The 20,813-nt window shown below is 40.1% G+C and overlaps 3 protein-coding genes across 3 annotated transcripts; 2 read left to right on the forward strand and 1 right to left on the reverse strand.

Annotated features, from left to right (window-relative positions):
- Nucleotides 1–62: 62 nt before the first annotated feature.
- Nucleotides 63–4,650, forward strand: LOC138599623 (F-box only protein 40-like). Its single transcript, XM_069671377.1, has 7 exons — nt 63–79; nt 182–229; nt 502–1,698; nt 2,857–3,143; nt 3,263–3,394; nt 3,618–3,954; nt 4,420–4,650. The coding sequence occupies exons 2-7, from the start codon at nt 227–229 to the stop codon at nt 4,636–4,638; spliced, it is 2,175 nt and encodes a 724-aa protein (XP_069527478.1). The 5' UTR covers nt 63–79; nt 182–226; the 3' UTR covers nt 4,639–4,650.
- A 548-nt stretch (nt 4,651–5,198) lies between these two features.
- On the reverse strand, nt 5,199–9,041 carry LOC138604913 (TLC domain-containing protein 2-like). Its single transcript, XM_069676954.1, has 5 exons — nt 8,863–9,041; nt 8,694–8,776; nt 7,712–7,794; nt 5,938–6,143; nt 5,199–5,397 (listed from the first exon to the last, which is right to left on the reverse strand). Exons 1-5 carry the CDS (start codon nt 9,039–9,041, stop codon nt 5,199–5,201), a joined length of 750 nt encoding a protein of 249 aa, XP_069533055.1.
- Nucleotides 9,042–10,620: 1,579 nt separating this feature from the next.
- On the forward strand, nt 10,621–20,813 carry aifm5 (apoptosis inducing factor mitochondria associated 5). The gene is made up of 19 exons (XM_069674779.1): nt 10,621–10,639; nt 10,886–10,976; nt 12,219–12,328; nt 12,435–12,544; nt 12,647–12,691; nt 13,309–13,390; nt 13,719–13,831; nt 13,926–14,012; nt 14,114–14,205; nt 15,525–15,655; nt 16,049–16,164; nt 16,258–16,329; nt 16,844–16,907; nt 18,515–18,591; nt 18,730–18,847; nt 19,039–19,137; nt 19,578–19,653; nt 19,755–19,859; nt 20,780–20,813. The coding sequence occupies exons 1-19, from the start codon at nt 10,621–10,623 to the stop codon at nt 20,811–20,813; spliced, it is 1,641 nt and encodes a 546-aa protein (XP_069530880.1).

Consider the following 20,813-nt stretch of genomic DNA (forward strand, 5'->3'; position numbering starts at 1 on the left):
CACTTTGGTCTTTAAAGCTCAAGACGGATTGCAAGGACATGTTTCTCTCCTTTTCCGACTCGTACAGCCGTAGGATAAAGTCAGAAGTTTACTGTTCTTATTTAATCTAAGAACCTGCCTCTTTTTTCAAGCTGATTGTAAATTGGGACTTTGACATTGACAGCGTCCTCTCTGTTTGCAGGTCTGACCTACAGCTTCAAATAAACATTGCCAGATGATCTGAAGCATGGTATGGTTTTATTTTACAACTTGAAGTTTAAGAATTTGGCTTCCCTCTTTTATTTCCACTGCCATTTATTGTTTCTGGTTGTTTAAATCATATTATTTTTGATTGTTTGAACGTTTGGCTGCAAAGCACCTTTAGAGATTAAAGCTCGTATCTGACAACACAAATGTATTTTAAATGCAAAACTAATATTGACATTTTTTATTAATATAATATGATTTCACTTCATCTGAAGCTCCTCTTGATTCTTACATCAATCTTTGGCTTAATTTCAGAGTAATCGATCTCGAGCCTCCAGGGTGCGACAGCATGTCCACTGTGATTCCTGCTACAGCCGGCGCTGCAGGGCTCGGGTGGAGGTCTCTGTGTGCTGTGCAGTCATCCCCTGCCGCCTGCTCTGTGGAGCTCTCTTCCACCTGTGCAAAGAGGAAGATCACCTGCTGCTCTGCCCTAACGTGAGAGTGCCCTGCCTTAATGTTGAGTATGGCTGCCCGCTCCACCTGCCTCGCTCCTCACAGGCAGCTCACCTCCAGGTGTGTCCGGCCAGTGTGGTGTGCTGCTCCGTGGAGTGGAACCGCTGGCCTGCAAACGACGCCCATTCTTACCCAAACACAGAGCTGCATGAAAACCTGCTCCAGGAAAGACAGCTAGGCGGATGTCTGGACCTGGCCATGGCCCTGAAAGACCAGGACCGCCTGTTTCACTCCATGAAGATGAAGAAACTGTTTCCAGAGCTGATCCAGAGTGTGAAGGAGGAGGAGAAAGATGAAGAGAGGAGGGAAGAGGAGAGGAGGAAGGAGAAACAAAAGCAGAAAAAGGCTGCCTTGGAGAAGGAGGCAGCAGAAAGGGCTGCTGCAAAGGAAGCAAGGGGTGGCACACAGGAGACTTTTAACAAGTTCGACATCTATGCTCATAATGGAAAGGAAGATGAGGATGAAGATGAGGATGAATATGAGCAGGGGCCAATACTAACCCAAGAGGAGAGAGAGGCTATTGCCAGGGGCTCAGGAGTGAATGCTAATCTGTTAGAAAATTACAGTGCCTGGGAGCACATGTTCAGTATGGAGATGGGCGGATGCAGGGAGACTGAGGGGGCAAAAGGGGAAGGTAGAGGGCGGGGACCAGCTAAAGGGAAAGGGAGAGGAACAGGCCTGGGCACTCTGACAGAGGAGGATACAGCTGAAGCCTGTATGGCTGCATCAAATACTTGCAACCAGGGGAGCAGTGCATGCAATAATTCCTCCACATCCAACTCCTCCTGTCGCGCTGAAAAGCTGAAGAAGGAATTTGTGTACGGACACGTTGAGGCAATGAAGATTATAACTGTGCGCACCTTTAAAGTCCCAACCAGCTTCTCTGCAAAGCAGGGTCGCATCCGCAACCCGGGTTTCTACAAGAAGGAGAGTCAAGCTGTGGACACCAGCGACCTTGGGGTGGCACCAGAGGAGATGCCAGTGTGGGAGGAAGTTCAGGTGAGAAAGAGAAATGATCCTCCTTATAAAAATGCCCTAAAAAATATCCATTCCAAAATATCAACATCCTATAATACACAAATATATCTCTATAGGCCTATAAAAGTCTAATTTTATTTAACCCCAACTTTAAGATTGTGTATAATGAACATAAGATTGGAAATAAAACAACATTACTATTCATACAGTCTGCCTACAGTCCTTAAATTTTCAAGTTAACACAACTTCAATTAAGTTACATAGAGCTAATGCAGCATCCTTGCTAGCTAACACAAACACTCGTCCTCAAAGTTAGCAAAACTTGATAAAGACGTCATCAAGTCACTCCATACTAATACACATGAGAAACTAACTATTTACAAACCTTTTGCCCCTAACAGCCAGGTTCTTAACCGACAAAATTACCGTATTTTCCTTCTTTCTGGAAGACGTACCTGACATTTTACCGTGCCTCTTGTTTTCTCTTACCGACGTCAGCCTTCAAAATAAAAGCCTTAAATCAAGAAAATGTTAACACAACTTAAGGAAATACCTTATTATTTAGGTCATCGCCTTACCTTATAAAGTCGCCTACTAACACATCTAGCAGACATGCCAACGAAGCATTTATTTGGTGTCTTCCAGGCCACCTGGTGAATACAGCCTAAGTCTGTGTTTGATATTGCTGTCCTTGTTTTGAAGTATTGTAAGTGCTCTGCTATTAATCTAGTATTTCTTTTTGGAGGTTTAATGTAGTTTTGTGTCCTTTGTAAATGTTATAACATCTGCTCAGGGACCTGAATTGAAAATTAGACAAAAAGGCTAAACCAGCATATTGACGGGAATATGTCCTAGTGCGCACAGCTCCTGTAACTAAATGTAAAAAAATATAGTGCAATATTCACTCTCCTCTTAGCTCTCTTTTGGTCTTCACCTTCTCCAGAGGGAAAAATGAATCTCTTTAGCTGCTAAATGCTGAACCATGTTAGGAGGAGACCCCCAATTTGCATATCTTAAAGAGAAAAAACTTTATTTTTTATTCATTTTTTCATTAAATCGCTCATTTGAGTTCCGTACCAATGTGTTAACTCGATTACTTTGCTTTCCCTCATAATATTTCCTCATAAATGTGACCTCTAGCATACTGAATATTCATTACATGTTTGATTTGCTCCTCAGGCCTCTCTGCTGTGCTCCCTGGAAAAGGAGCAAAGGGGTCACCTCATTGCAGAGAGCATTTGCACAGATGGTCTATTACAAGACGAAGGCACGCAGACCTACAACTTCCTGTCTGCTCCTTTCCGGAGAAACACATCACTGGCAGATTTGACCCTTACAAAACCGCTGGAGCTGCACCTGCAGCTGCAGGTTGAGAGCGTCACCAGCCGACACCACAAGGCCAGCTCCGCCTTCACCTTCCTCTGTGGACACACCTTTCAGCGCAGAGAATACGGCAAACATTATAAGTGGGTTTTATTTTTGCATTTTTTACATCCAAATACCTTGGAATCCATTTTTTTTGTCCCACGTTTCATCACATTAATTCCCATTAATTTGTACCAATCAATATTCTTTAAAAATGCAGGAATGTCCACAGTGACATCCAGATGGGTGTGAATGGATGGTTTGAGCAGAGGTGCCCCCTGGCCTACCTGGGATGCACCTACAGCCAGAAGAGATTACAGCCCTCCACATATGCAGCCAGCGTCTCCTACAAGTGAGAAAAAACATAGTTAGTTCCTTTATTGTTGTCAGGTCCCTGATCACCTTCCTTCTTGCCTTACTTGAAATATTTGCTCTCTAGCTGCTAAATGCTCCACTTCCTTCCTTCTGCAGAGTCTCTGCAGCAGCCAAAGTAGCATCATCATTGATTTCCTGACAATGTTCAACAAGCAAATTAAACCCCTGCAGATAAATTAAAGTCTTCCCTTTGCTTTCAGCGAGGATCTTGGCTGCTTCAGCCTGCATCCCTCCATTCCTGCCTCTCTGAGTGACGCCTCCCAGCCGTCCAGGAGCTCAGTGGACTCTTCCACCACTCAGAGGAGGAGAGGAGGCCGGGCAGGAAGAGGGGAGGACTCCCTGAGCTCGCTGCCGTACGAGGTGCTGTGCCACATGGCCAGTTTCTTGGACAGTCTGTCCCTGTCCCAACTGGCTCTGGTGTCCCAGCTCATGAGGCAGGTGTGCTCCTCTCTGCTGCAGGAGAGAGGGATGGTCACCCTCGACTGGGAGAGGAAGACCTACTCACACGGAGGAGCCAAGTGGAGGGTGAAGCAGAGGGTAAAAGCCAGTGTATACTGTATTCATAACCGTTACGACACGCTACTATTGATACCATATAATACGAGACGATACAATTAGATATTACATACTTTATTGTCCCACTGGAACAAAACACAGCTAACAGTAGAAGCAAAAATGAAACAACAACGACATGTAAATAAAGCACACAATTAACAAAACGCAACAACAAATAACACGTTACACATTACATCCATAAATCTATACTTTCATAAGAAGACCATGGCGCTGTGCCCAAACCCTGCAGCCTCGAGCATCTTTGTTTTTTGGCAGCTCAACAGTCAAAGGACACTAAATATTATTGAAGAGATAAAGTGGGTCAATCAAACTATAAACTAGGTTTGGAAAGTGACAAGTATCTCTCCATCCTCAGTGGAAACGACATCCTTGAAATCAGGTCTGAATATTCATCTTTCTCTCTCCGACCTCTCTCTGTGACTTCAGGTGTGGCAGTTCAGCACCTTGTTCTCTCCGGTGGACACTTGGTGCTTTCAAGACGTGCCATCCGTGTCCGAGCATCTAAAGGTGTGTCCCTACTATGAGAAAGAGTCCAGGACAGAGAAGATTCACCTGCCACGGATAATAGAGGAAGTCAAAACCAACACCAGGTGCAAAGGGCCCACTCTGGTGAGCTTGTTCCAGCAGAAGAGCATCATGATGTAGTGTAAAGCACTGAAAGGCCACTATATGCTGCTGTAATATGTTATTATATCAAAATTATAAAACATTTAGTTAGTTAGTTAGTTGTTCTTTTTTTCCTTGTCTCTGCTGTTGCTGTGTTTTAAAAAATAAAGAAGAAATATTCCACTAAAAATAAGAAAACTTGAGACTGCAGATATCTGATGTTTTAATGGAGATGTTTCTTCGGCAATTTCAAAAGAAAAATGTCACACAGATTTTTGTTTACTTTTTAGAGAGCAAATCAGGAGCCATTTTTCAGCACACACAACTCCTCTTGTAACTTATACGGTGCATTAGTTAAATTCAGTCACTAATTGTGACACAATATAAATAAACACTTGAGCAGAGGTGTATCATGATTTGATAAATAGTGCATTTATGGAACAAAACAGTGAATTTATGACATTGAACTGACAAGTGAAAATGAAAAGTTAGAAACTATAACTCCCAGGGGAACTTTATCCACGGTTCATTCACGTCATGAGGTAGAAAACTGAACCAGTGGAGTCATTTTGGCAGCACAGGCTCAGCAGTGGCTCCCTCTAGTGGTTCCCACTGGTGTTGTGATTGTTGTTTAGGATGTCTGCTCTTAACAGTCTGTAAAACAGCACTATGTTCATGGTGGAAATGAGACTCATGCCTATTGTCCCAATCATGAAGACGTAACCAGGTATTCGTGAACTGTGAGCTGCCAGCCAGCGGGTCATCCAACCCATTGTACCGACGCGAAATACGAGCAACCTGCAGAATAGACAAGAAAATCAGTCAGAAGTGGTGACAACAGACAGTCTGCAAATAAATCAGGTCATCACATGAGAATTTACTTTAAGAAAAGCAGATTTCTGTTAACGAAATGCTTTAAGAAAAGTAGTAAAATAGAAATGAGGTATTCAGGTTTTTCTTGGAGCCTCCATCGGACGACTGGCAAGTTCACAAGAGGCTACAAGAAGTTACTACACAACATTAAATCACGATCTTTAGACTTTCTGGACGGTAGATTTAGTTGGACCGAGCGAGGTTAGCTGTCAACCTCCGAGCTCCAGATAGATATGAGAAATATCAGCAAGAAAGCAAAATGTGAAACTATTCCTTTAAAAATCACAATTGAATGACATGACAAGAACCTTCTTCTGAAACAACTAGCTGCTTACTAATACGAAAACACAAATACATTAGAACTGATATTGTAGGAGCGATTACATGTTCACATATGAGAACAGTCTTTATTGTCACGTGACGTTTATGAAACCTCCAACAAAGAAGTACTGAGTTGCTACCTACGTTCCCAGGTTGAGCCAGCTGGTCAGCCTGTAGGCCACAGAGGGGCGAGGGGCTGTGGTTTCAGTCCCCGACCTGTTCCTCCGTCCTGACACGAGGAGGAGCTGTCTGACGTGAAGGAACACAGAGTTGATCTCAATGAGCAAAGACACCACAGCCAGGCCCAGATAGAGACGGGACGTCACAGCCAAACTGAAGCAGGAGATCACCTGAGAACAGAGTGTGATCAAAAGTAAACACCAGTTGTATAAATTAATTGTTCACATTCAATCAAGCGCGGTAAATACGTTCAATTTAGAGGTCTCTCTGTGTCTCTCTCTATCTCACTTTTTGAACCCATCCAGTCACAACAGATGGGTCTGGTTCGGCTCGAGGTTTCTTCAAGGGAGTTTTTCTTGCCACTTTTACTTGCTCATGGTGAATTAATGTGTGTTCTCTGTAAATAATATAAGAAAAAGTTTGTTCTAGACCTGCTCTACAATTAAAGTGCCATGAGGAAACTTTTGTTTTGATTTGGTGCTGTTGAAATAAAACATGGCTGATTGGTTGGTTGATTTAGGTAGTTGTATTTGAGAATTTAAATGTTTTTCTTCTTGTCCTACTGCACTAAATTTCAGACTCCAACTCCAATATTTAACTTTTTCTTCTGCAAATTTGTTTGGAATCAATTTGATAATACAAAATATAATCAATAAAAGAATTCTGATTATAAATTCATGGAGTATGTTCACATAATACTTATCAAAATCTTCATCTTTCCAAAGACACTTTAAGTTACCTATTCTTCTGCAAAGTAGGATCTTCTACTAATAGATTATTATCTTGAACACTATGCAACCTACGGTGGTACATCTTTCTAAAAGTTTGATTGATATATGTTAATAATTCATGAATTAAACATTATTTATTATAATATAATTAAAATTTATGCATTTCGAAGGACAAGTTTGGGGTTTCCAGGATGCAAGTAGTTGGTTTGGCTGGTGTGTAATATCCTGCAGCACAACGTGGTTCACACTTTATCTCTTTTACTGAACAGAAAGTACAAAATGTTGATAAGCTCCCACAAGTAGACTTTGGTCCACATGTTGTGAGGTTCTTTTCTACAAGATAAGTGATCAAACTCTCACTTTAAGGAGTCCTCTAGATGAAGTAAGATTTACAGCAGACTGAAAAGAAACTTTTTGAAGAGGATACTGAGTTATTTTATGAAAAATAAAAAAACGAAAACTCTCCCACAGCACTTTTGCACCAAGCAGACCTTAAACTGTGTTATAATAGTTGTGTAGTCTGTGAAATCAGGTATAAGCAAACACACACATAAAGCACACACTAAAACCAGTCTTATATTTTACAATGTCGTGACACTGGAGTCACACACACACTGAGGGCCATGACTGCTGCCCTGCTGGAGGTGAATCGGGTCACGACCTCTGCCGCCTGAGATAAAACTGTCACACAGATCAAGGCTGGAGGGCAAATGGGAGCGAAGGATGACGGTGCATTTTCATTCACTGACCTTGTCATTATCACAACACACAGAGGAGTAAGTGTTTGACAAGTTAAGAGAGGATTTGTGAGAAACTTTTAACTGAAGTAGAAGTTGTAGTTATGCAGTCAGACTATTGATGCTTTATATGTGTTACCAAATGTGTTAATGCTTCTGTGAGGTAAGTGCTTGTGTTTTATGTATATTCATGTTAGGCTGTTTAAGTTAAGGTGTGTTGAGCTCTCTCGGTCACAGTACAGCACTTACACACACACAGGGTTTTATTACCGTGGAGTGGTGGAGGAGCAGCTCCCAGGACTGTTTCAGTGACTGACTTAAGCCCACGTCCAAGAAGTCGTGGATAAAGTAACCTGCAGGAGGAAATATAGGCCTACATAAGATGTGTGCAAGCATGAAACACACACACAGTGACCTTTAGCCGTTTAATAGCAGAGTCCAAGAGGAAGAAAAAACCCCTTATTTATTGTTTGGTTTGAGCTTACAACGTCTACATTTTTATACTTGTTTTTGATCAGTGTTAAGAGAATGTATGTGCCCTACTTGTCAAGCCCATTGAGGGTTTTCTGGGTTTCTCCTGCATGTCTCATTTTCTTAAATTGTATAACATTGTTGTTTTTTTAATATGTGCTAAATAAATCAATCGAATCAAATCAAGCTTTTTCAAACCCTTTACTAAAGGTAAAATATGTAAAACATTTCTCCATTAAAAGTCTAGACCTGTGTTGTATACTTTGTTTAGATGCGTCTCTACATTATCCTTGAAGTTTCAAACTATGTTAAAACCCTGTTTTCTTAAAAGAAAATTACATTAAGTGAATACATATGAATAAAACTATAATACATAAACTCCTCTGCTTACATGATGTCTGCCTGAATCACGTCAAAAAGTTTAACAAGTTTAATAAAGAGAAAAACTCCCATGATGCAACGCTACTTCACAATGTCATCAGAGTACGTCTTTTGTTACTGTTTTGATTGAGAGACCCCTAGGGGCAGAAATAACAAACTGCATGCTTAAATTAATCTAAGTATAAAAACCTGCAGGGACAGAACTGGAATTTGAGGTGAGCTAAATTAACATTTTACTTCATTCAATCCAGGAACAACCTGTTTTAGTCCTCGCTGTTAAAGCCTCATTCATGCAAACAATAAAGAGACTATCAAGACTGAAAATTGATCTCAATTATAAAGGCTGGGGAAAGTAATCTATTTGTGTATTTTAGTTGTTGTTGTTGTGTGAGGGTGTCACCTGTCGACACAGCTACTAGGCTGTGGGTGAGCAAGGAGTGAGAGTAGATCAGATCCTCTATCATCTGAGGTTGACGGTACAAACTGCATGTTCAGAGAGAGAAAAAGAGAGAGCACAGGACATTAAAATAAAATACATCTCTAACCCTGATTATTGTGTCTTTACGCACCATAAAACAGCCCACGCTCCTGTCAGCGAGCTGTGAGCTAAAGAAGTGATGGTGTTCCTCCACCTCCAGGCTTTCTTGAGTGCCGGCTCAGGCGTCGGCAGTAATCCGACAATGGTGTTCAACAGTTTGAAAGAGCAAACAGATCCTCCAACGACCACAAGTGTTGACCTTAAATCCATGATAAAGCTTTACTTCAGATCCCATGTGCCTGAAACAGAGGATAAAGGAGAATGAAGACAAAGCGCTGAGGCTGTTTAACACACTACCTCTGCCCTCTTACGCACATTCCTCTCCTGACATGAAGTGATAACAGGTGAAGGAGTCACGTTTACTCGCTGTCGTTAAGACATTGTGGTGTGATTCCCTCCCTGGAAATAAAATAGGTCAATCTGCATACTGTTTTCTTGCTTACACAGTATTTATCTTTACATTTATTTTCACATCAACCAACATAAAAAAGATGAAATCTCAAAAATATGACTACCCAGGGCTACTATCACACTCAAGGACAATGAAATACGAGCCACGGGTGACATCAAGTGGAAAGTGAAGAAAATATGATTCAAAGAGAGGTAGAAAAAGTAAACAGTTCAGCATGCACCATTGGAACCTGATGCATTATATTCTTGCTTGTTGATATATTTCACTTGACTCAAACTTAAATTTTCTCTGCACACAGGTGCCCTCTTGGATCCCACTATGGTAGCTTAAACCTGATAAAGTGGCTCCAGGTGCCCTTCTCCGGGAGAAAACTTAATTGGAATGAATTACCTGAAAGTGTGCCAACTCAACACTGAAGGCTATATAATGTATATTTCAGTTGCTTTAAAGAAAATAAAAATAAACTATGGGACCTGAAGTTAAACTTTAATGAACAACTAACCAATTATTGGCTGTAGAAAGTAATTAAGGTGCATTTACTCAAGTACAATTTACAGGTACTTGCACTTTGGTTGTGTAGCCATTTTGTGCTTACACCTAATTTATTTGACAACCTTGGTCACCAGTTACTTGCCAGATTCAGATTAATAAAACAACATTTTTAGACATGTTTTATTTAAGGGTTAAGATTAAGATGGGTTCATTATTGATACCAGCTACCGAACAATATGTAAAGTAATGAAAATCAGGTATATTTTTATACACTTAATGGGACAATAATTATACTTTTCGTGTGTTGCTCTTAGCCTGTGTTTGAATATAGATACAAACATTTTGACGTAATGACTTTTAATATAAGTGAAAGAAGGTCTATCTTGTGTTTTAAATCCATGATTTTTGAAGTGATGATACTTGAAACTTGAAACGATGTGTGAATGAAAGTACTACCTCTGGTTTTGTAAGAGGTGCTTTTGTCGCCGGTCCATTCAGTGTCGCCGGCTGCTGCCTCGTCAGCCCTTTTCTCCACACTGCCGCTGTGACACACAAAAGACCGGGACCGCTTTTCTCTGGGACAATAACGAGGCTGAACGTGACCAGTGACATCACTTACCGGAGTCCCAAAACTAACTTTTTTGGGGTTGATTCCTGCTCGTCTTATCAAACCTCCAAAGTCGTCCGCTTTTCTCGCTCTCTCAGGATCAAGGGATGACGGTCGGGGATGGACCGGTTGCCGTGGAAATGGACTCTTCTCCCATCGTTGAGCTGATGAGCAGAAGCTGTGGACACGGAAAAAACTTCAGCAGTGTATCTGACTAACTTTTAATGTTTCAAGAGGATTTTTGTGTTTCTTTGTGTTGTTACTATTGAATCAGAGACATGTCTGGGACCAAACCACGTAAGAAACTTATTTTTACTGGATAACAGAGCAGTTTGTTGGTTAACAGAGGCCGGATATTTTAGCATTTTGTTTCTAAATGATCATCAGTTTAAATGTTTGAAATGACGATAATTATCTATATTTTTAATTAAACTACATCTTAAAAAATGTTAATAGATTATTTAACTCTCTTAAATTCGTGTGACATGTGTGCGCATGCTCGCCTGTGCCTGTGCGTGTATTTGCGCGTGTGCGTGTGTTTAGCCCGTCAGGAGCTTCCGGAGTCTGACCCAGAGGATTTATCAGAGGAACTGACAGCGGTGGTGTGTCTTGAGTCGGACCTGCAGGAAGGACAGTAAGAAAAAAAGGGGTGTTTTTTATGTATAATTCAGGACTTATTTCTGATATATTAAATTATTTTAAACCGTTAATTAACAACGATATGGTTTGGTAGCCACAAACACGTAACCAAGCATCTCTTCCTCTGACAAACTTAAAATCAGTAAATCACAAAACATAACTTTTAAGTAATGCATAAACCCTTGAGCACACAGGAGTTTATAGACATGCTTCCATGCTCTCAGTGACAACGCTAGCAGGTATAATTTGTATCATCTTTACATTTTTTAGTGCGTTAGCATGCTAACATTTGCTAATTAGCGCCAAACAGAGTAGAGATGCAAATGTAAATAGTTCTGCAGGTATTTTGTTCATGAATCAGAGTGTTGCACATATTAACAATTCTGACCTGTTGATGGAGCTTCCTGAAAAGTTTAACCTGTTGTGTGGCACTTTTGTCTCCCCGCTCTGGCAGAGGGAAATATTACACAAACGCTATCGACGCATGTTTGTGACGTATGTCGCGTTTTTTTTTTTCTTTTTACAATTCTTATACTGAACTCCGCTTTTGTTTTTCATCTACCACTTTCCACTACCGATAGATATGACGTGACAATGATAGAGCCACCCCACAGTACTACAAATGAAAATGTTAATAGTAAAACATCATCAATGATAGGAGTGAGCTTGCGTTTGGCAGTCTTGGTATGTCATGTTACCTTGAAGCCATTAAAAAACTCCAGTCATTCTGTTGTAGTCAAGACCTGAAGAGTCCGAATCCAACTGTGTTTAGCCAACCTGAATATTAATATTCATACTATATCAACCCCATGTCATGTCCAGCCAATGGTCACAAGTAAGGGTATATTTTATTTCTAAATATTTGTTCTTTACAAGTAATTTTAATCACTGCATTGTTTGAAATCATAAAATGATCCAAGGGGAAAAGAAGTCAGAAGGATTCAGCCTCTGTGGACCACAAATTTCTGTTTTATAATTCATGGCAATCCATCTGATAGTTTTTAGGATGTTTCTGTCTGAACCAAAGTGTCCGACTTTACTGTCCAAAGAGACATGATGCATACATTGCTAAACATGTGCCTACAATTACAGTTTTTGAAAACAGGATGCCTATTTTCAAGCACACCTTTCTGAACAGTATAAAACTCAGTCAATCAAAGCTTTGGCGTAAACCTATTGCAATAACCCTCTGTGTGTGTGTGTGTGTGTGTGTGTGTGTGTGTGTTTGTTACCTCAGGATGATGGAGGTTGAGGTGGGACATCATAGCGTTCTTTTGACACGCAGCGAGGGCAAATACAGTGCCATTGGTAACCAGTGTACACACTATGGAGCTCCACTCAGCAAAGGTAAACAGCCATGAGGTGTGAGTTTGAGGTTGAACACATCTTTAATTTATTTGCTCACATTAACACCAAGTGTTAAATGTTAAGAAACATGTGTGTGTGTTTTTAGGGTTTATTTCAGGCCACACCGTGCGCTGCCCGTGGCATGGCGCCTGTTTCAACGTCCATACAGGAGATCTGGAGGAGTTCCCCGGCATGGACTGTTTACCCTGCCACAAGGTACAAACCAGAGGCACAGAGAGACAGACAGACAGATGGATAGACATTTAGCTTATGAAGAAATTAGCTATGATTTTAATTTTGTCTTTTTCTCTTTCGAAGGTTAAAATTCAAAACAGCAAAGTGTATGTGTCTGTAAACAAGAAGGTAAGAAGGTTTTTTTCAGTTGATCTTCCTCTGCTTCCTGTCTCTTAACATCATTGTTAAATGGAAACAAAGACATGTTGTAAATAAGTTTATAAGGGATAATATATCATTTTATTTAATTGTAATGTTTTGTGTTCACATTAAATAGTGGTTAAAGTCCTCCATCACCTGCTGATAGAACTCCTCTCTGAATCCCAAAGTAGAGAATTCTGGGTACCAAATAAGTCTTAAGTTTTCACTCAATATTACACATAACAGACTTTCAGTGAATTGATTTTCAGATATTTATTTATCCCTGTCATTAACCATCCCTGTCAGAATCACACAGTCTCTAACAGCTATGTGGTTGTACTGTGGCTGTGTAGGGGCTTTTATGGCCATCATTTATCCAGTAAATATTATTAATCAGTTGTTTAATTGCAAAGTTTTGAGCATTAAAACAAATTAATGGTACAAAAAGAAAGAAAAATATAAATATACTATAGTATATTAAACATACTTTTAATAGGACTACTGTTTTTGGGATATATGTAGTTGATCTAATTATATTTCCTATACTTTGATGATCTTCCTTCCTGTCTTGGGTTGTATGACGATATGTTTTATTCATTGTTCAGACTCTCAGGCAGGAGAAACGAATAAAGAATATGGGAGGTTCAGTGCCGGGAATCACTCACACTGTTCTGCTGCTGGGAGGAGGTGAGAGTGGCTCACTCTGTATGTCTGTATGTGTGTGTGTTAAAGCTGAATCTGTTGTTGATTAATCGATTAGTCAACAAACAGATATAATCACCTACTTGGATATATGATCATCTTGACTTTTAATGAGTGGCTTACATCTCTGGCTCTTGTAAATTAACATTGATACAGTTACTTGATGTTGGTTGATGACATGTCATTACTCCATGCTCTCAGGAGTGTTAATTGAGGATGCATTGTGGATGAACAGAAATAAATTAAATAAAATAAGTCAGGAGTTTTTTTGTGTGTGTGTGTGTGATGGTTTGTGAACTCTCTGTAAGCGCAGGAGCTGCGTCACTGATCTGCGCCGAGACTCTGCGGCAGGAGGAGTTTGGTGGCAGAATCATCATGGCCACCAAAGATGAACTATTACCTTACGACAAAACCCGACTCAGCAAGGTGCAACCACACTTAAGGGATGAATTTGTGTGTGTATTTTAAAACTGACCACTAAAACTTAAACAAACACACAAACCCTGTGTCCGTCTTACAGGTGATGAACGTGGAGAGTGACAGTATTCTGCTGCGGAGGATGGAGTTCTTCCATAAGTACGACATCGAGGTGTGGCTCAGGAAAGAAGTGAGTTGTTCTCTTTCCTTTTTCAGTTTCATCTCTTCCTGGGACGTGATGGCTGATCTGGACAGATTCATAAAACTGAGGGGACTCTGGTTGTGTTACAGGCGCTGTTGGTGGACACAGACAAGATGACGGTCACGTTTGATGATGGGTCAGTCCAGAGCTACGACCAGCTCTTCATCTCAACAGGATGCAGGTATACTAATTATTTATTCATTGTTTATTTCTGTATGGGAAGTATGTTGGTAGCTATTTGCAACACGCCAAAGCGTTTAAGCTATTTTGCAATTCCTCGCTCTAGATCGGCCTTTAAACCTCATAAAAATACATAAACAAATACACAAGGAACAGTAAAAAAACAAAGTCAAAAATAAATACATTAAACACAAAACAGGCTGCACGGTGGGGTGGTGGTTAGCGCTGTTGGCTCACAGCTAGAGTTAGAAAGTTACCAGTCTAAACGCCTCTCACCAAATGACAGCTGGGATAGGCTCCAGTCCCCTTTGACCCTGAACAGGATAAGCGGTAAAGATAATAGGTGGATGGATGGATGGATGGAAGAACACAAAACACAGAGCTTAACAAGAAAGTACAGTTAGGACAACATAAAATACAAATTGTACAATAAAACACCACAAGAAGAAGCATCAGATCATTCTAGACCACATAAAGGAGCCCTCTACAAAATGTGTTCAGTTTGAGTTTAAAAGATCCCAAACAAATACAAAGACAAATACACAAACAAAATCTGTATGTATCTGTGCAAGCACCCCATTTATAACCAGGGCCAGCCAAAGCCTTTTGGTCAGTGGGACGTCTCCGTGTCAAGCAGTTGCACTTATTGATTACTGACCAGGGCCTCATTTCCCAAAGGCACCTGAAGTCTAAGAGAATTTTGAAATCCATTTCACAAATGTTCCTAAGCTTAAGAGCTGTTTCCTTGTATCATTGTAACTAAAGAAGCTCTTATAAGCTCGTAGGAAGCCGAGAAGGTCCAGATCTTTTACAAGAGACAAAATCCACATTTAAATTACATTTTACTGTTTGGTTTAATTTTAGGTCTATACTTTCACTGATCATCTTTCTTGAGTGATATTATTTATGTGATATTATTGTAATAATTAAATATGTGAAAGTGTTTGAATTAGAATATACCAAGATGAAAGTAAACCCTCTGAAAAAACCCTCCTTATGTCTGAGATTGATCTTTATCAGGAAATGGGACCTAGAGAATCTCTCCTGACTCCACGAATTATGGCCTAAATATTTTATTTGAGCAACTAAGACCAACAGTATATGTGATTTCTGTACCTTAAGATTGTCTATAGTTAAGAGGTCAATCTGGTCCTGTCCTATCTCCTCATTGATGGGTGCTGTTTCTGCATATGTATATTTCAGGCCTATGTGTGTGTAGCATGTTTCTAATAACAGAGTGAAAAAAATTGAATTTCCCCTGCCAGGATTAATAAAGTATTTCTTCTTTTTCTTTGTATTCTTCTTCTTCTTCTTCTGTAGAGCAAAAGGCCTGGACCTGCCCGGGATGAAGCTGGACAATGTCAAGATGTTGGAGACACCGGAGGACGCCCGGCAAATCCACGCAGCCTGTCTGGGCTGCAACGTCGTCCTCGTGGGAACCTCTTTTGTCGGTACTGTGTTTGCAGCCTATTTCTACATTTGCCTGGACTGTCAGTCTGTGGGAAGTTAAATATATATACAAAACAAGACATAATCGCATCAAATCTGCTGCAGTTGTAAAATGTAAATAAAACAGAGTTATGTTTAAAATTCATAGCTTTTCTTTCATCGGGTTTGTGGAGGCCAATAAGCTACAAAAGGCAGTAAAAGATTATGAAAGCAGCAAAAAATAAGACAAACAAGAGGATAGAAGTGACAACATCAACAAATTATAGTTAAATATAGATAAATAATCAGTTGGTAAAATATAGAGATGGGTTATTTTCATTTGTTGTGGTTTTCTATGCCTATTATCCACTTCCTGTTATTCTCTACCGCAGCTTCATTAACATGTTTTCCTTCAGGCATGGAAATCGCATCTTATTTGATAGACAAAGCCTCCAGTATCACAGTGATCGGCAGCAGTGAGCTTCCGTACCAGAACACACTGGGCAAGGAAATTGGTAAAGTCACAATGATGGTAAGAAGGAGAGAGAGAGTCCTGTATTTTATCTGTGCGCTAAATTTCTTTCACTTCAGTGTCTTGTAATGTATATTCTGTTGTTTCCGGCAGATGCTGTCGGAGAAAAATGTGAGATTCTACATGAATGATAATGTGACAGAGGTCATCGGTGCTGATGGAAAGGTACAGGAAAATACACATTGTCTTTAGTATTGGTCAAAAGCCAGACTTGTACAGAAGCACATGGCCATGCTAAAAGTCTGCTTTCTCTGATTACTCATCATGTTTATCAGAAATCAGTTGTGCCATGCCAACATACAAACTTGGCATCTAACTGCAGCAATGGATTGGAGGCTTAAATGTCAAAAGTAGTAATATTGATCAGCACATCAGACTTTACGTCACTGCTAAGTTCTGAATCATCCCCAGCAGTCATCTTGTAGCCTGGAATCAGGTGTGATCAAATGAACACGACACTTATTTCTGAGTTCTCCGTAATTATGTTGATATCTCAAGAACAAGATATCTGAAGTTTTTTTTCTTTGATTATCTCAGGAAATCACGGTTTGTTTTTCTCAGGATAGATTAGCCTTTTATCACCAGAAAGCGAGTTATGTTGGAATAATGGACTTAACAGGCTCCCGTGGACTTGAACATCAGTAAAAACACAGTTTTTCCTGTCTTCTGTCTCGTGAAGGTGAAGGAAGTTGTGCTCAAAAGTGGAAAAGTTATCCCGGCTGATGTTTTAATTGTTGGCATTGGTAAGTGCATTGTTAAATCTCTTCATATAACAACAGTGAACACTCTAATAATGACATTTGGAGCATGCTAGGCAGCTTTACAGTTTGTCTTGATTGCTTTGACCTGCTTAAAGAAACTGGGATCCACTCGGTTTTCATCATCACTGTCTCAGCAGAGCACAAGACACCTCTTGCAAATGTGTTAACCCTTTCTCATTGGCACATTGTCCCCACCCTTTTGCAGAACAGTTAACACGGATGTCATTCAAGCAGTCCAAACTCCATTGTTTTAGCTATGCTAACCAAACAGAAACCATCTGTTCCTAACTATTAGAAACTACCTACATCAGTATGAAATCAGTGAAGCACCTGTTTGACACAAATCTTCAAATAGCAATCAGTCTGCAGGCGTTAAAAGGTGCAGCGTCTGTGTTCTTTGCCAACATGGATGGAAGAGGTCTAAGGCAGATGAGACTGAGTATCAATAGTGGCTATTTCTTATACTCTACAGTAATATTTTTTTATACTTTACTCTAATAGATTTTATTTAGGTTTACATGTATTTTGTGTAATATTTACAGTGTTTCAGTTTTCAGCCACAGTTTGAAAAAAAGAATCAATGGAATCAATAAAATTTGCATCAAAGCATTTCTGATTCTGGATCCAATTCTTTGCAAGAAGGCAAATTTGACAACAAATGGCACTGGCATGACAGCTACGTACAGTAATAGGCGACAATGACAAGCAATGGTGCACTGATTCGCACTGAATGCTGTATTTTGTATTTTGTTGTCCACTGTGTAATGGTTGATTGGAAGAGCTCATACACTTGTTTGCAATTTGTGTTGTTTGAAGGCAAAATTTGCTTTTGTTGCATATTTGAAATGTCTTGGCACGGTTAGAGCCTTCTGCAAACAACATGTGTCATTTCGACCATGAGTGCCACTGTTTCGGCCTGTGTGTTAACTGTTTTGAAAATGTGGGGTTTGAGTTGACTGCTGCATCAAAGCAATCAAGAAAAACTGTAATAATGGAGCTTCATGTGTTATTTTGCTGTAAAAGCTCGAGTGTCTTGCAGAAATATTTAAATTGTTTGGGAAAAACGCTTATACCCACTTATATGCTTGTCTGTGTGATATAAATGGAGGGACATCTGACAGCCAGTTGGCTTAGCTTAGCACAATGACTAGAGCAGAGGGAAACCCCTAACCCGGCTCCGTCCAAAGGCAACATAATGAGCCGTCTCAGACGTCTAAAGCTCCCTAACACATTATGTGTTTCATACTGTTGATGCAGAATATATCTTGGCTGAGAATGGAGACTTCCTGGAGTCTCTGCTAATCAGAGCAAATAAAACTAACCCCCTGGTAAACCAGCAAATTTCCTTTATACTTCAGCCTACATGCACACTAGAAAAATGTGATCGAATGTTTAAATCAGTTACATTTGGAGATGCTAGTTGGCAGATTTTGACCTTTAGACAGATTTAGGCTAGCTGTTTCTTCCTGTTTCCAGCTTAATGTTAAGCTAAGCTAACAGGCTACTTGCTGTAGCTTCATATAACTCCAACAGTTGCAGTACTCCTACAAACCCCACTGAACCACCTTTCTTTCCTCTTCTTCCACCAGGCATCAAACCTAACTCAGAGTTCCTGCATGGCAGCAAAATACAGATGGACTCAAAAAGCTTTGTAACAGTGGATCAGGTCAGTTAATAATCTGATGTTCACCTGAGTATTTCTTTAGGCATGTTACAGAGGCCATAACAAAACGTGTGCTTCCTCACATTAAATACTATATTCTGCAACATAAATCATCAGTTCTCGGTATTTTCCCTCGTGCAGTTCATGCGCACCAATGTCCCTGGTGTGTTCTGTGGGGGCGACCTGGCCACCTTCCCCCTGAAGATGGCCAAAAACCAGATGGTCAACATCGGACACTGGCAGATGGCACAAGCACATGGTAAAGCAGTTACAAATGTATATATATGGTTACACAGTGTCTGAGGCCGATTTCAATGACTTTTAACAACTTAGGAAATACAGTTTAAAAATAATTACGACACTGAACCCTCATTATTGGTCATATATTAATTGTATATCTCATCTAGTTTTATTAACTCTAAAAGGCAATATGTTTTTAATGTCACTTAGGGAGAGTAGCAGCTCTGAATATGCTGGGTACACAAACTGAACTCAGCTCTGTTCCTTTCTACTGGACCGTCCTACTTGGTACAACCATCCGATATGCAGGTGGGCACACACACACACACACACACACACACACACACACACACACAATTGTATGTAAATGTTTTTGTAATTATTTGTAATTGGCCCCAACCCTTACAGTGCCAGTGAGTAAGGAGTGAGGCCACATTAACAGGCCTTTATAGTCAAATGATTCAGGTTGTCAAAGCTCCACATGTGCACCAGAAGTACGTTAGATGTAGAAATATTATATGTATTGGCCAGTTCTTGTATTATTTTTTTTATATTAAGTTACTTCACTTGTATTTTGGTATTTATATCAATAAATCACTCACTTTCTGGACCCTTAAATTAAAGAGCAAACCCCAATAAAACAGTTTGTCCTGCTGCTGTATGCACAAACTAAAAACACTGACTCTAACCATGACAGATTTGTGATCACCATTCAGTGTAATGCATGTTTTTGTTCTGTCTGTGTGCAGGCTATGGGGAGGGATACACTGAGATTGTAATGAAAGGGAAGTTTGAGGACAGGAAGTTTCTGGCGTTGTACATCAAGTAAGTTGATTAAACAGCTGCTGTTTCACAGCTGCACATCTGCAATCACTCTAAAACTCTTAGTCCACACGTGCATGTTTTTAATGTTTGCATCCCTGTAGAGATGATGAGGTCATAGCAGCAGCGAGCCTAAACTACGACCCCGCTGTGTCTGCAGTCGCCGAGAGGCTGGTAGCAGGAAAAGTCATCACCAAGAAAGAAGCTGAGTATGTGAATCTTTTCTTTTTTTTCTTCTTTGGACAATTTAAATCAAATATTATCTGAATGGCCAATGACTTCGTACGTTCATAGAGATGTAGAGTTTATTTACTGTAAACAAACAAAGGAGAAAAGTATCTTGTGATGTTTATGAACCTCTAAAAGTGATTATAGGAACAAACCTCCAGTCTGACTTAAAATTGACAGAAATAATAACACTGAATTAATGATCAATATAAAGTATATTTTTAAACATTTTTGCCTTTATGACAAAAAAGATAGTATTGGGCTAACATGAAATGAAGGGGGGAGGGGGATGCAAGATGATCTACAGCATCTTTAACTCCAGTCCATGCGCCTTAGTTTGACGGGTGAACAAAAGTCGGCCCTCCTCCTGCAGCAGCCTTGTCATGACACAGAAAGTTATCGTATTGACCCTTTAAAGCTTCTATATGTTTAAGTAACAACACAGAACAAGGTGTCTTTATATACAAAAATAAAGCAGAAGGCAGAAGAGTTGTGGCGTTTCCTCTGCCATGTATGGTCCACAAACCAGACAACTCAGGGCTGCTTATTAAAAGGTAGATTTGCACCTTTCTTTCATCTGGAATTAGGGGGAGGAATAGAATAGGGGAAAGCATATATCAATGTGGTAAAACTGGTAACATTAATATGACCAGTTTTGATAAAAAACATGTTAATAAAATGACATATAAAGCACCCTTTAAGATCATGATGTTACAGTGGTACGGGGCTAATTTGTCGTGGATTTTCAGCCATCAACAACAGGCCCAACCTTAGTTTACTCTGCCCCTGAGTTGCCAAGAAAGTCTGTAACTTCAGGAATAAAATTCCTCCTTCAACACAAACCAAACCCAGTGCATCCGATGGTGTAAAGCATGTCCTCTCTTTTTCCTCTCCTGGACAGATCAGATAACCTGAGCTGGCTGCAGTTGTCCTGA

The sequence above is a fragment of the Semicossyphus pulcher genome, unplaced genomic scaffold (assembly GCF_022749685.1).
Source record: "Semicossyphus pulcher isolate SPU_LCO1_2020_fin unplaced genomic scaffold, fSemPul1.0.p SCAF_10, whole genome shotgun sequence".
In the NCBI taxonomy this organism is placed as follows: domain Eukaryota; kingdom Metazoa; phylum Chordata; class Actinopteri; order Labriformes; family Labridae; genus Semicossyphus; species Semicossyphus pulcher.

What these genes read in the sequence shown, in the direction of transcription:
- LOC138604913 (XM_069676954.1), bottom strand. Translation starts at nt 9,041, where the DNA reads ATGGATTTAAGGTCAACACTTGTGGTCGTTGGAGGATCTGTTTGCTCT. An exon ending in GGAGCGTGGGCTGTTTTATG is followed by an intron (nt 8,777 to 8,862) that starts GTGCGTAAAGAC and finishes CTGAACATGCAG; the next exon opens with TTTGTACCGTCAACCTCAGA. An exon ending in CCTAGTAGCTGTGTCGACAG is followed by an intron (nt 7,795 to 8,693) that starts GTGACACCCTCA and finishes TTCCTCCTGCAG; the next exon opens with GTTACTTTATCCACGACTTC.
- LOC138599623 (XM_069671377.1), top strand. An exon ending in CAGTGTGGGAGGAAGTTCAG is followed by an intron (nt 1,699 to 2,856) that starts GTGAGAAAGAGA and finishes TTTGCTCCTCAG; the next exon opens with GCCTCTCTGCTGTGCTCCCT. An exon ending in GAATACGGCAAACATTATAA is followed by an intron (nt 3,144 to 3,262) that starts GTGGGTTTTATT and finishes TTAAAAATGCAG; the next exon opens with GAATGTCCACAGTGACATCC.
- aifm5 (XM_069674779.1), top strand. An exon ending in TGGAGCTCCACTCAGCAAAG is followed by an intron (nt 12,329 to 12,434) that starts GTAAACAGCCAT and finishes GTGTGTTTTTAG; the next exon opens with GGTTTATTTCAGGCCACACC. An exon ending in TTTCTGGCGTTGTACATCAA is followed by an intron (nt 19,654 to 19,754) that starts GTAAGTTGATTA and finishes GCATCCCTGTAG; the next exon opens with AGATGATGAGGTCATAGCAG.